Below are 14,931 nucleotides of genomic sequence, written 5' to 3' on the forward strand. Positions count from 1 at the left end.
GTAAATCTCCCAGTCTAGATATTTATAGGACAGCATTTTCATGATTGGTTGTTTTGCTCTTTATGACAGCATACTGTAGTGTTTCTCTCTAAGCTGCTGTTAAAATAAAGGTAAGAAAAGATAGCATAATACTTGCCTCCTTGTCTTCAATAAAATCAAGACTTTCTTTCACTAAAGCTAAGAAAATCTCCATTATAACTTACAGTATCTATACAACCAGCATGGTAGTTTCAGTTTACTAAGATACATCAGTTTAATGTTAATAACGAGACAAAGCAATGGAATATTATTGTGACAGAATGTATTGTTTAATTTTATACACTGGCCTTCAAATACTAAGTAACTCAATAATGATCCCTGACTCTCCTGAAAGAACCAACTCTGGGGCTTGAGGCTCCCCAGTCGCTGTATCTCCTGTACTCGCCGGGTCTCAGGTAGTACTGACGTCCTCTGTAGTTGGGCTCTTCATAGAAGACCCAGTGCCCATCCTGTACATTACAGGAGTAAATGTCATTGTAGCGGAACTGCTCATGAACATGGGGACAGTCTTCAGAGAATTCCATCATTTGGCCACCGAAGTTCTCTCGTTCATAAACCCTGATCCTGTAAGATCCACGGTGCTGCATAAGAAACAAGAAAAGAAAACGGATGATCGAATAACCTTTGTTAAAACATCCACAGGTTACATAATAGAACCCAGCTATACATTTTCATGAAATGATAATACATTCCCAGTACGATGGTAATAACTTTTTCGGTTTTTCAATCACGAGCAGGTTATACTTTACTTTGCAAAAAACAATGTGTGTCTTAATCACAAAGGTAAGCAAAATATAAATCATTCATGTGCTAAAATAAACTATTGTGAAGATGAATATTGCAAAATTTCAGCATTATGATGTTTTAGTAGACTAATATTATGCTAAACCAAACTAATATTATAGAATTATAATGTTATGTTAAAGTTAGAGCTTTTAGTAAAAGACATTTAGAAATCCCTATGGAAAGTATTCAGAAAATTCGAAAGAATGGGGGCTCATGTTTTCCCTGGAATACCATTTTGCTAGTACTTGGTTTAAAAAAAAGATGAGATAAGGTATAAAGACTAGATTCTCTGAATCTTCTACAGAATGCACATGGCCCTCTGTTTTTAAACACAAATCTTATCTAAGCAGAAAAAGTGCGCATTCAGTATGGGAAAACTGGTTCTTAAGTTCTTTGATAGTACAGTCCTCACCCCATTCTTGCAGGGACTTTTTTGGCAAAGAAAATTCAGTTCTAGGGACAAGATTCCTACCATACAAGTTGACATTACATCCCATGTGATGACTGCCATGCTTTTCCATCAATGCAGTGACATTAGTTTAGACTGCATCTCTTGTGAACCGAGGATCCGAGTTTCTGACTTAGCTTGAAAGTAAAACTATAGACACCACTTACTTGAGGAGTCAAGCGGCATGACCGGATGGAATCATTGTAGCCCATCCACTGCTGGAAGTCAGGGTACTCGCCCCTCCTCAGGTAGTACTGATGTCCTCTAAAATTGGGATGTTCATAGAGTATCCAGTTGCCACTCTCCACCCGGATGGAGTTACAGCGACTAAAGAAAGGAGTGAGATCAGGACACTCAGAGCTGCACTCGTGGGAGCGGCCTTGGAAATTCCTGTCCTCGTAGAAGATGATCTATTATGGATGAAAATAAGACAGTTTAATTATAAGGAATAAGAATGACATGGTGTAATATGACTCATGGTTCAGTGATGAATTTTAAATGTGTTAGTTATCCAAGCTCTATTAAATGAAGAGAATTTCTTAAATTAGTAAAGATCCCCTTACAACTAATTTCGAACTGTTTCTCATTAGCAGTAGATGTTTGCTAAGTGCTCTTTCATAGGGCACAGAGTATGGTTTCACACAGCTCCAGAAATAGTGGGCAGTACTTTCATTGTATAGAAAAAGGAGACTGCATTAAATTATTACCTTAAGGTCATTTTAGTGGAAGCTACAAACAGAGCCTGCTTAAGAAAAGGGCTAAATTGGACATCCACCAAAAAAAGTGTAAGGTCAGTCAGTCATCTTTTGGGTTCACACCTCATGTAGATCTTGGGGAAGGCAAAGATCTCAATGGAAGAGCAGCTATTGGCTCCACCATTGACAATGCCTATACGATGAACAGAACTTTTGGTGGTGACTCTGACATCAATCTGTCAATTTCTGTTGATTGGTTTTGATTCAATAATATTGTTTCTTACAGGTCTCAAAATCCGCCATATACATTTTTTTCATCTTGTGTCCTGTAGGAACAAAGATTCTCGAACATAAATCCAACATCAGAAATCGGGAATTAAAATCAAGTTTGGCTAAGTGTATCTCTGAGCAAGCAATATGATTGCACAAGCAAGTTTTCAGGTTTTTGAACAAATAACTTTTCTGTGACGAGGCAATTTACCTAATTGAGGAAGTATCGATGGTTTATTACACCTTAAGTCTGAAGTATCAGATTCTTATTTTTGCAAAAATGTTCCTTTCAGATTTTCTATGTGTTTCTGGTGAATGTAGTGGTATTTCCTGAAACACGAAGAAGTTCTAAATACTACAAAATGGTGAAAGATGTCATTTAAATATGAATCAAACTGTGAATTAGTGAAATATCAATTATATTTTATAAAACGTGATAAAATTAAAATGAAGGAATAAATGTGATTGGTCACAGAATGTTATATGGATCTGTTGAATGTAAACAAATAAGGTCACATCAACCATGCATTTTTGATACATAAATTTAAATTCACTCTGTGCAAGAAAACATCTTGGATTTATGACATAAATGCCATTGAACACTTGCTGTCCAAAAACCACTGGTATTAACATCCAGGGTGGAAAGAATTTCTCACCCACTGAGAACTAAATCTCCAACAAGTTGTGGACATTTAGGTCTAGATGTACTAAGAAACCATTTTCTGATTCCCTAATTGCGAATCCTTGCGATTTGCACTTAGGAAATTGCAAAACAGCAGGTACGAAAACGAGTTGAACACTTTCTGCTACTAAATAGTAGGTCGCAAATGACCTAAATCATGAATAATAATGAGGTAGGTCATAATTTGAGAGCCAGTAGGAATCGCAAAAATCACCGGGATGTTGGCCTGCTAGGGCAGCAGACCACCATGTCTGTGATTGCGATTATGATTGCTTTTAAATAAAGCATTTTTTCTTTTTCTAAATCAGCCCATTATCCTTAAGTGAAAATGGGATGTGTTACAAAAAGAAAAATGAAAAGTTTTCTATTCACAAAGGGGAAGGGGTCTCTTGGGGATGCCTCCCCATTTGCAAATGGGTTACCACCATCTTGAAGTTGGTGGTAACCGCAAATTTTGTGATCACATTCCCGGTCGCAAAACATTTCTACATATCAGTGCTATTCAGGAAGGGAAGCCATAAAAAAGATCCTTTCTAATATTGTATCGCAAAAAGCAAAATGCGATTCAGTAACAAATTACTGATTTGCAGTTTGCCTTTTGTACATGCCAAAAAACATTTTACCAGCCGCAAGGAGCCGGATGGGCCGTTTGTGAGCAGTAGAACGCTTCATACATCTGGCCCTTTGTATGTTATTTCTGCAGATGCACCTAGCTTTCTGTGTGAAGCTTCATAAGTAACATGATAGGTCCCCTATAGTGGATTGTCAAGGTGGACAATTCAGTTACGCTGTTTTCCTCTCACTAAAACCTTCCTGTCATGTATGCGGGAGCCTTTTGGGGTTAAAATGCCTTCATATCTACCACAAAATAGATTTTAAAGTCAGATTACACAGGGATTGTTTCAGGACTGGTGATCCATTTGAGGCCTAGCAGTGCCTTATTCATAAGAGAATATGAGCCATGGCTGAAAGTTATTTCCAGAAGCCCATTGCCAGTGCTTGTGGTGTGTCGAGTACCAAGGCTGCATAGTTTTTAATCCACCCTAAACCTGTTAAGTCAACCATCAGTCACTGCTTGCCTACTTACCTCACTCTTAATTTTAAATTTTTGTTCACCAAAGCTTTCTCTCTTTGTCACTGTTTTTCCATCTCTTTTCCTCCTTCCCTTGTTTTGTGTTTTACTCTCTTAATCTGCCTCCACTGGCCCAAATTAAGCACTCAAATCTGGTTACAATATATTTGTTATATAATATTGTATGAAATAGTAAATTACAGCATACGGGACCAAGGGTCGCATAAGCTTCACATTGAAGCTTCCAGTCTACACCATGGATGTAGCTTCCATTGGTGGAGCAGTAGGGGAGTAACTTGGTCAGTGAGATTCAGTGGAGGGGGGGTGAGCTTCAGATTTCCCAACACTCATGCTGGCATATAATGTTAAAATAAATTATACAACAAACGGTGCCAATGATAGGGTCTTGAGAGGCAGTGGAAAGGGTGAGGATTGCAGATTGGTAGGTGTACAAAGTGAGAAAAACACAACATTTTGTAACATGACCAACACTTTGAGGACTTTCAAAACAGAGATGAGCTAGAGCTGTGTGTTATTGTTAGTGTGTGCATGCAAAATTCCTAGGTGAAATCTGATATGCATCTCACCATACCTGCCGACTGAAAGCACCTGTACCCAGCTATTCATCAGAAAATACAAATACGAGGGGGAATGTAACATCCCCAAACACTCGTAATTACAATGCCAGTTAACAACTACACGGCAGATAGAATGACTCTGAACCTAATCACATGGAACGTCCGAGGTTTCACGAACCCAAAGAAAATAAGACAAGTATTAACAAGTTTTGAGAGGTGGGGAATAGAGATAGCCCTATTACAAGAAACGCACATAGCACCCCACAAACACAACACTATTTGTGCCAGATGGGCAGAATCTATACACACAACTCCCTACTCCTCATACTCAAGGGGGGTGATGATATTAGTGAAAAAGGGTGTAAAATTTCAGGTACATCGTAAGGTACTTGACCCTAATGGGCGATTTATCATATTGTTGGGACTTCTGAGAGGTCAGAAGATAACACTGGTAAATGTGTATGGTCCGAACATTGACTCCCGGGAGTTTTTTCAAACTATCTGGAACCATGTCCAGGAATTCACTGAGACGAATCTAGTATGAGGAGGGGATTTTAATCTAGCACTGAGGGACCAAATGGACCGATCATCTACATCGGTAGAACCACACAGGAAGGGCCGGGAAAAGATGTTAGACATCATGGAAGACACTCCTTTAAGAGACATCTGGAGGGCGAAACACCCAAGCTTACCGGGTGCGACACACGTTAATATGGCACATGGGAGTTGGTCCCGTATAGACTATTGGCTGGGGTCTGACAATATATTACTGTGGACAGATAGATTGAAGATACTACCAAGAACACTGTCAGATCACAATCCAATTTTGTTATCGCTCTAACTGCCACAATATACCCCTCCCCCCTTTAGCTGGAGATTCAATGCCAAGGCACTGACAGACTCGGTCTATGCAGACACAATAGCAACGGCTTTAAAGGATTACTTTCAATTGAACGTTTCCTCTGTGGATGACCCGGGCACTCTATGAGAGGCGTTCAAAGCAACACTGAGGGGCATATGCATGAGCACCACAATGGGCATACTGAGATATATCAAGGGACAGATATGTAAATGTGAAGCCCGAATGAAAGACCTTGAGATCAAATTTGAAAATACACAAAATACAGCCTACTTAGGGGAATTAAGACAGGTATGTTCAGAGCATCAAACACTTATGGAAGATGAGATAAAGTATATATATATAAAAGACCAACAGCACGACAATTTGGGGAAGGTGGTAGGCCGGGCAAAGTCCTTGCAGCTAAGATTTGTGACGGGAAAAGCACTCAGACAATTTTAAAGATACGAGGCACAAAGGGGGACCTTGTTACACACACAGAGGCAATCCTGAGTAGCTTTGTCCACAACTACAGCGAGTTGTATAAATCAAATCCCACAGCGACCGCAGGTGACACATTCAGTTACCCTAACGATACAGCCATCGCATGGCTTTCCGATAACCAATGAGAATATTTAGCTAGGCCGATGACGGTGGAGGAAGTGACAGAAATTATACACACACTACCTAATGGGAAAGCCCCGGGCCCAGACGGCTTTACATGCGAGTTTTACAAGGCATATGTAGACATACTGGCTCCACACCTGGTAGCTATGTATGGAAATGCATTTGACGAAGCGGAACTGCCTCCAACATTACGTGAAGGGATCATTATCACACTACTCAAACTACACAAAGATCCTGAAAAATGTGAGTCATATCGTTCTTTATCGTTGATAAATGTTGACACTAAAATCCTAGCCAAGATCCTGGCAGTCCGCTTACAACCACTGATGACGAACCTGATCCTCCCAGACCAGGCGGGTTTTATACCGGCAAGAGCTACATCGCATAACACTAGAACTCTCTTTGCCTTATCGCATTACCTCACACCAACCACTAAAGCGGTGTCAGTCATGCTGGACGCCGCTAAAGCGTTCGATTCCATAGAATGAACGTATCTAATAACGATCCTAAAACGAATGGGGTTCCCTCTGAGGTACATACAGTGGATACAGCTCCTCTATACAACTCCAGTGGCCAGAGTGCGTGTGAATGTCTACGTATCTGAAGTATTTCCCATTGAAAGGGGAACACGACAGGGAGGCCCACTATCCCCCCTACTGTTTGCTCTCGCGTTAGAGCCATTAGCCTGCCTAATCAGACAAAAGTATAATCACTCTGCTCTACACTTCCCAAGTACACCTTTACACATTTCTTTATACGCGGACGATATGCTTCTGTACGTCCGCAACCCGGTAGAAAATGTGGACCCGTTGCTACGGGAATACATTAAATTTGGTTGGCACTCTGGTCTACAGATCAATTGGGACAAATCATCGATCATCCCAGAAACAGACACCACAACACCACATACAACGGAATTCCCACTGGAATGGCCAACTGACTCAATACGATACCTAGGAGTGTGGTATAATAGGAACCCGGAGGAGACTATCCGTACAAACTATGGCAGAGTCAGGGCAACTCTGGAGGAAAAAGTTAACAGATGGATACACCTGCCGCTCTCATTGGCAGACCGCATTGCCATTGTGAAAATGAACATCTTACCCAAATTTCTATATTTATTTAATAATATTCCAATTCCACCCCCGAAGGCCGTGTTTAAGGGTATCACATCGCTGGAGCTCAAACTCATATGGGCAGGCAAACAAGCACGTATAAGCCTCAGAACACTAACATTACCCTACCAGAGGGGGGGATTCTGTGTGCCAGATTTCTACCTATACTATCTCTGCGGGCAAGCGCAATATGCTGCATTCTGGTATCACAGAACACCATACCTGACACATACAGCGGTGGAGGAAGGAGATGCGTCCCCAATACCTTTAACGGCAATCATCACACATAAAAGACCACCATTGCATTCAGAAGACATTAACACCATAGACGCCACCACCCACGCTTGGAGAAAACTAGGTCAGCTGGCACACAAACTACCTCTCTATGCTCCTGCGCTACCATTATACCATCACCCAGAATTGTCAGTCACGAACAAGACGGTGGGCATGGGCTTGTTGACGCAAGTGGGTATTGACACGTTTGGGGATCTATATCAAGATGGGAAATTTTGTCAACTGGAATACTTATCTTATATAAGCAACCAAACCACGCTATTCAGATTCACCTACTATAGGCTGCAAAGGGCTGTTAAGGAATTATTTCCAAACTATCCTACAGAACCGGTTTGTCTAGACACACTTCAACTTGTATTAACGTCTTCAAACACAACACATTTAGTTTCCAGGCTTTATAAGGCGACACAAGGAGAAATACCACACAACACTCAGACAGCAAAATCGAGATGGAGTGAGGTACTACAAGAACCAATGACAGAGAAAGAACGGTTTACAGCATGCGCTTTAATTAAACTACTTACGCCAAACGGCAACCTACGTCTCTTGCATTTTAAATACATTCACCAAACATATCATACGCAGTGAAACTGCACAAGCATGGACTGCGTGATATGGCAACATGCAAGAGATGTAAATGGAGGGAAGCAGATTTCATTCATTTAGCCTGGTACTGTGACACCGTGCAGGGCTATTGGGCTGAGATCACCTCTAAGCTAACAGAAATGTTAGGTACAGAAATTGAATGCTCAATGAAAACCTGCCTGCTGGGACTTGTGACAAGCGTAAAGGCGGAAAAACGCAAATTCTGTGTGATCTCCCTATTGTTGGCAAAGCGTCAAATATCGCAGAACTGGGATAGCGCTAATACTCCAAGCATTAAACAGTGGTTAAAGGACATGGCACACTGCACAGACAATCTATTAACATATGAGGAGGAACTACCGAGAGGGTCAAGGTCTAAAGACTACTGGAGGTTCTTTACCCAATTACATGCAAAATAATGAACTGAATACTGTACCATAACTGACATTGTACCCCATCAATTTGTCGAAGCAATGTATTGTTGTGTGACACCCATTGTCACATTTATATACTTCTTTTGTTTTTAATTCTTGATACACTAATGCAATGTGAATATACCATTTACACATGAAGGAAGAATGCAGTAATGTAATGGCCTCTGTTCTTTTAAATGTTTGTAATGGACCACTCTATAGTTGTATAATTTGTTGTTGAAAATCAATAAACAGAATTAAAAAAAAAAAACACACCCCAAACACTCCCCATGAAGCTACACCTCCGTGGAGCAGATGCACTAACCTCAGGGTCTAGATGTCAGAGGGGCCACCTAACCCATGATTAATGCTGTATTTTACAGTTCAGAGAGCAGCCAGATGAGGCATTTCCTTCCTTGTTCTATGGCTTGCGACAGCAGGTTACACTCCTGGGGCCTTATTTTAGAAGGCCTTGCGCCACTGGTACGTCACTTTTTCCCATTTTAAAAGTGACGCACCAGTGGCGCAACGCCTTCATAAATAAGGCCCCTGGACTAGAGTCTTCAATATTCTGAGGTTGTGCCACAATGACGCAGTGTCCGTCGGACTGAGGCTACTCTTGGGTACTGTAGCCCCTTCGAGCCCACACAGAATAAGTAAAGCTTGGCAATAAGGCAGGGTTCTGCCCTCTCATTGGCTTTCTCTGTTTAAAAGAAGCCCACCAATTTATAAATTATTACATTTTTGGAAAATAAAAATAGGATTTTGCAAAATTATTATATCACCTGCAAACAGTGCCTTGAGACCCTCTAGGGTGAATAGTGCTCTTTAAAATTCCCTGATTGATTGACATTCAAGAAGAAGAGGCATTTTGCAACTTTATGAATTTGCAGAGTTTCTACATTTGCAAGACTTTGCCTCTTGATGATATTTCCATCAAAACATATTTTTGCTGGAGATTGTAATGTTTTTAAGAGAGAATTCTTCTGTGTCTGTTACATTGTATGGCCAGGGTCAGACAACTGCAGAAAATAGGCCCGGATATGAAAATAAATGTGGCCCTCATTAGCGAATCAGATAGCCAAAAAGTAACCCACACTGACAAATATGGCGGTTTTGAACTTTTTGTACAGATGCTGTATAGGTGTTTTGCAAGACACATTGTTTAGGTGTCTTTGTACGGTATGGAGACTGCACACATTTGTGCATGCTGCAGGCAAGGTTTGTGGCAGTATCCGGTGAATCAACAGTACAAACTGGACAAAAGACCATAAAGCAGGTCCACAAACAGCCAAAAACAGGCCCACACACAGGGTCTATCAGTGAGCACTGCCTGAGAGCCCTATGGGCCAGTCCCACAATGTGTATGGGTTTTTTCCTCCAAAAGTATTTTATGGTATTTTCACATTCTCTGTTTTTAAAACACGTCACCGTCCTCATGAAGTTTGTGTTGTTATAAAAAATACCTCCTTTGGGAGTTACAAATGAGGATGTAGATAACAAACGAGGCTGATCACGTTTATGAACCGTGCACCTCTACAGTACACTACTATTTGGGTGATTAAAGGGTAGAGGCAACCCATCACTCTTGTATAGTGTGCTGCCGAAGTTCGGATCCACTGCCTTGATGTTGGTGTGTCATGACCAAAACCATTCTGTATTGTGAACAAAAAAATTAACGTCGAAGAGGGACAGCGCGCTACGCTTGTGTAGGTAAACAGGTGAACCACATTCACATATATTGCCACTGGCCATGCTGTGTTAAACTGGAAATTCAGAAATAAAGTAACTTTTTGCATCTAATGAACTCAATGTATGTGCTTTATGAATGCGTATACCCTATGCAATGCTTCCATAAAGGCCATCTTTTACTTACCTTCCCCATGTTGGCTGCTGGATGGTTGTGATTCTTCTGTGCTGTGGGTAGGCACACAGCATCCCTTATATACATCTTTACCTGCCGCTATCTGCATAAGAACAATTCAATGAATGCGTGCAGCTGTTTCCGTCCAGTGAGACAAACGCGCAGAGGCCCTTTCACTGCCTTTACATTGGAGGTGATGCTGCTGATGCTCGCATTTTGCTGAGCAGGGACAGCGACAAAAAGGCGCCATTGTTCATTTGTCATAGGCAGCATATTTAGTTCAGAAAACGTTCTAATAAAAGGAACAATCTTTCTGGCCGTGTAGCCGGGCCCTTTTTTTTTATCTTTGTCCGCGTTTCGAGTGGCGCTCACTAAAAATGACTGATGTGGTCTGGCATCTAAAAACGGAAAAAAGTAGCGGAAAGAACTTGTCTCATTGGGTGTCAGTGCCATGAAGGCGATTTCTGTTGTAGATGCATTAAATAATTGAAATTGCAACGGGCTGATCATCTATATCTTTTGTTGTTGCATTACATGTTAGAACAGTTTTCAGGACATATCACGCCCAGCACAGAGGAGAGAAACAGAAGAAAGAGAAGATTCATTTTCCTCTAAGTTCCGACAGGGCCGCGTGCACTGTCTTTTCCTATAAAAATCCCAATTTACAAGATGGGCGTAGTGAAATTACTCCATGGTTTCATATGTTGATTTGACTTTACCCGATTACAAGAATCGCCCCATGTGGAGATTTCAAACAGCAAATCTGCTTGCGAAATCTCTGCATGTGCAGAAAAACCCAAAGTACCGGCTTGTAATTCCACATGCATAAAGAGAAAAAGAGAACTGACTAGTTTACTGATCACCACTTCCACATAAAGAATTCATAATAAAAAAGTGCTTCGGCTCAGAGCAGGTGCTAATCTTCTCTCAACTCCCAAAAATCAAGCAATTTCTGAAATCTCACCTCACAAAATCAACAATGATGGTTGACACAATAACAAAGCACAATATACACTTATAACGCGCTCAATTACTCATGAGTATCCTGGCGCGATATGGACTGCAGATAAGCCGAAGGAGAAAGATTAGAAAGCCTGATTAAAAAGATGAGTTTTGAGAAGTTTCTGAAAACAAGGGAAGTCCTGGGTGTGGCGCAGCGAGACAGGAAGACTATTCCAGAGAGTGGCTACCTTGACCGAAAGTGACTTACCCCCCATCCTAGAGCGACGGAAGCGGGGGTGGCCATCAGACGGTGGGAAGCAGATTGTAGGGATCGATGAGGGGTGTAAAAGGCCACCCGTTTCCTAATATAGGAGGGTCCTGAGTCATGCAGAGCTCTATGAGCTAAAGTGAGGGCCTTAAACTGCACCCGCTGGACCACGGGGAGCCAGTGAAGGTCACACAGGTGCGACCTTATACTGGATCTCCTAGAGATGTTAAATAAGAGTCTGGACACCGCGTTCTGGATGTTAAATAAGAGTCTGGACACCGCGTTCTGGATCAGTTGAAGTTTGTCATATTACATATAACTTCCCAAAAAGTTAAAATGAAAAATAAAATTACAACCAGGCACACAACGCATCAGAGAAGAAGAAAACACAAGTGATTGCAATTACCTATAGACAGAACCCTATTAAGTAATCAAAATGTATAGTTTTTCCTTTTACATGAAGTCTGGGAATGGATCGAACAAGCACTCCCCATTACTATTGCTTACACGTGTTCCAACTTCTGCTGTTACACCAGGCTCTTATCCTGGAGCAAGAGGAGGAAGCAGCAGAACTCCAAAGGGTGATGCCTGCCTATCAACGCTGCAGATAGGACTGGGTTTCCAGGACTTGTTTTGCCCCCCTGAACATGACAGCTGATAATATTTGAAAATCCCACAGGCTGGACATCCAGTACCTCCTTAGTTCCAATGGTTTGCCCTACAGCAGTGGCTCTTGATCGGTGGTCCGGGGACACCTAGTGGTCCGCAAAGCCTACCCAGAGGTCTGCGATTGCTTAGAAAATTAAATAATATTATCAAATTAATATAGTTTACATAATTGAAGAAGTAAGATTTGCAGTTGAACATGTTAACACATTCTGTAATGGTGAAGGAATTTGAAACTGAAGATTAAACATTAAATTAGTTTCCTCAGCTTGAATTGTGCATTAAACAGAATTTAGTATGGATAATGGGAGGCCTCAACTGAATTTAGAAAAGATCCAGCCTTCCTATTATAATTAAAATTTTGATAATTGTTTTATATTTGTTTGGGATTTAAATAAAATATTTCATAGTTTGTAGAATTGTTTGATGAATGCTTGCTTCTGTATTTTTTATATTTTATTTTACAGTTCAAGTCATCGAAAATGCACAGGCCAGTGTTCTCTTCTTCCACTAATAACTCAGCAGGGTCCTTGGATTCCAATAATGATTCATTGGAGGGCCCTGGGTTTCAGTATTGTATAGTAGTAGTGTGGTTTAAGTGGGGGGCAACAGAAGGTTAAGAACTACTGCTCTAGAGAACATCACCAAACATCAGGACAACAGTTCCCCTCTCACGAATCTATTGTAATCGTTAAATATTTTTGTCAGAGGGGTAGCCAGGGACCAAGACATCAGACATACATACTCAATTTGTCAGGCAAAAATACAAATTAAAAATCCACTTGGACTGTAACCCATACACAGCCCACTAAACAATACTGCACAGAAAGTGTTTAATGGTACCGATCAGTCATACTCGAGCTATGCTAATTTTAGCTAAAGCAGTAAAAAGCAAGCCTGGGCTCTCTATCACAGCTGGAAAATAAGCAGTGACACGATGATGGCCACTTCCTTGCTCTGTTCCTGATGTCGCCTTCAACTGAGGCTGGGTGGTGCTGCAAACTGACGTGGCCTCTTGCTTGATAGTCCTAGCACAAAGTCCCTCTCTGACTAAGGTTCGATACCTCAGGTTTTATTTTATCTGATTACTCATTTTTATATTATATTATGTAAACAAATGTAGCACATGCAGACACTAAAGTATAGTTAACTTGTTTGTATTGATGATTTTTAATGAAATTGTAGTAATACCTGGTAAATTGTCTCATGTATTTTTTATGTCTGTACTTTTATGATATATTTATCGAATAAAGTATTACAACAACAGATTAAACAATCATGGTGATAAAATTGTCATCTTGATTACCATATTGATTAAAGGTGAAAAGCATTATAAACAATAAAAAAAATCATCTTAGCGAGTAAGCAGACATAATGCAAACATTTCCATGTGTGTCTTTAAAAGGTCACACTTTCCATGAAGCAGATAGTAGAGTCTGAATATAGACAGAATTGAAATAGTTGAATATAAAATTACCAAATGAGGGAAAACAGAAAATCTAGAATAGGAACTGTGACAGTATTCATGGTACTGAGGCTCATCATAGGTGCACTTCTCCACTGATAACCAACATATTGTGTTCTCCACTGACCTTCAGACAGTCAATGTCATCAAGGCTAGGTTTCACAGCATTTAGGCAAGGGAGGTCCTGAATGTATTAGAAGCCACTGACTATAATAATATACTCTAGTTCTACCAAGGTTCATTGAACAAATATACACGAACCATGAAGCACACCATCCACGTCATAATTTTTCTACTTTAGTTTTGGCGTAATCACTTGTCTCTTCCTGGTAACTGCCTGTGTTATCATACAGATACCTGAAACAAATATATTTTGCCTTTTTCACTAATAAAATACATCAGCCTTGGTTCAGTGTCTTTGACCCTTTTCTGCCCCCAGCCTTTCTCAAGTTTGTGGTCCACTTGAACTAATTTTGTCCAGCATAGCTGCGTATCTGGCTTATCTTTATTTAATTACTTTAGTTTAGCTGATTCATGCCAACGACAAAAAAAAATACCTACTACTTACTTTTTTTCCATTGTGTTCTGCTGGGCATATCCTCATCTGGAACCTCGTTTCCTCTACAGTACCCCTCCTCCCTTCTAGGGATGGCCCCCTCCAAAGAATGAGACCAGTCCCATACCCGAGCAGCAGCCTGTGTCAGCCACATTCCTCAAGGTGAATGGCAGGAGCCAAGTACTAGTCCTGTCCTCTCCTGGGTTGGGAGGTACTCAGCGGAAAACAGTTTCCTCCCAAAGGCTTCCTTCTGGTCTGCTCTGTTGGGCAACCTTCACGCTGGAAGCTCATTGCCCGCTTTAAATCACCCCTCTGCGTTTTGTCCGGTGGGACTCACTTCTTTCTGAGCTGGTCTCCTCTATTCTTAGTGCTCTCCCTCTAGCCTGTCTTCTCACTGTGTTCAGGTTTCCCGGTTTCACTAGGCTCCCTTTGTGATGACGTGGAAGGGCCTTTTGTCTCTTTCTATTCTCTTTTTCCTCAAATGTGTAATGCATACCTGTAGTAACCCCACCATATGACAGTACCTACCATACAGGCGTGTCGACATCAACAATGACAATTCATTATGGAAGTTGTGGCAAAATTACAAAACTCTCAATGGTATTACAAGTGGTAGAAATTGTAAGACCAATAGACCAGTTTCCTATTGTGTGACATCCAAATGAAAACTCTTTTAGTAAATGTACTTGGATGCCACACTGCTTGCTTCTGCCCCTTCTGGTGACTCT

At 40.9% G+C, this 14,931-nt stretch overlaps 1 protein-coding gene across 1 annotated transcript; it reads right to left on the reverse strand.

Moving 5' to 3' along the window:
* Positions 1–286: 286 nt before the first annotated feature.
* Positions 287–10,446, reverse strand: LOC147730556 (gamma-crystallin-3-like). Its single transcript, XM_086958596.1, has 3 exons — positions 10,319–10,446; positions 1,441–1,683; positions 287–620 (listed from the first exon to the last, which is right to left on the reverse strand). Exons 1-3 carry the CDS (start codon positions 10,391–10,393, stop codon positions 345–347), a joined length of 594 nt encoding a protein of 197 aa, XP_086814722.1. The 5' UTR covers positions 10,394–10,446; the 3' UTR covers positions 287–344.
* Between the last annotated feature and the right edge of the window lie 4,485 nt (positions 10,447–14,931).

The sequence above is a fragment of the Lissotriton vulgaris genome, chromosome 2_1 (assembly GCF_964263255.1).
Source record: "Lissotriton vulgaris chromosome 2_1, aLisVul1.2, whole genome shotgun sequence".
NCBI lineage: Eukaryota > Metazoa > Chordata > Amphibia > Caudata > Salamandridae > Lissotriton > Lissotriton vulgaris.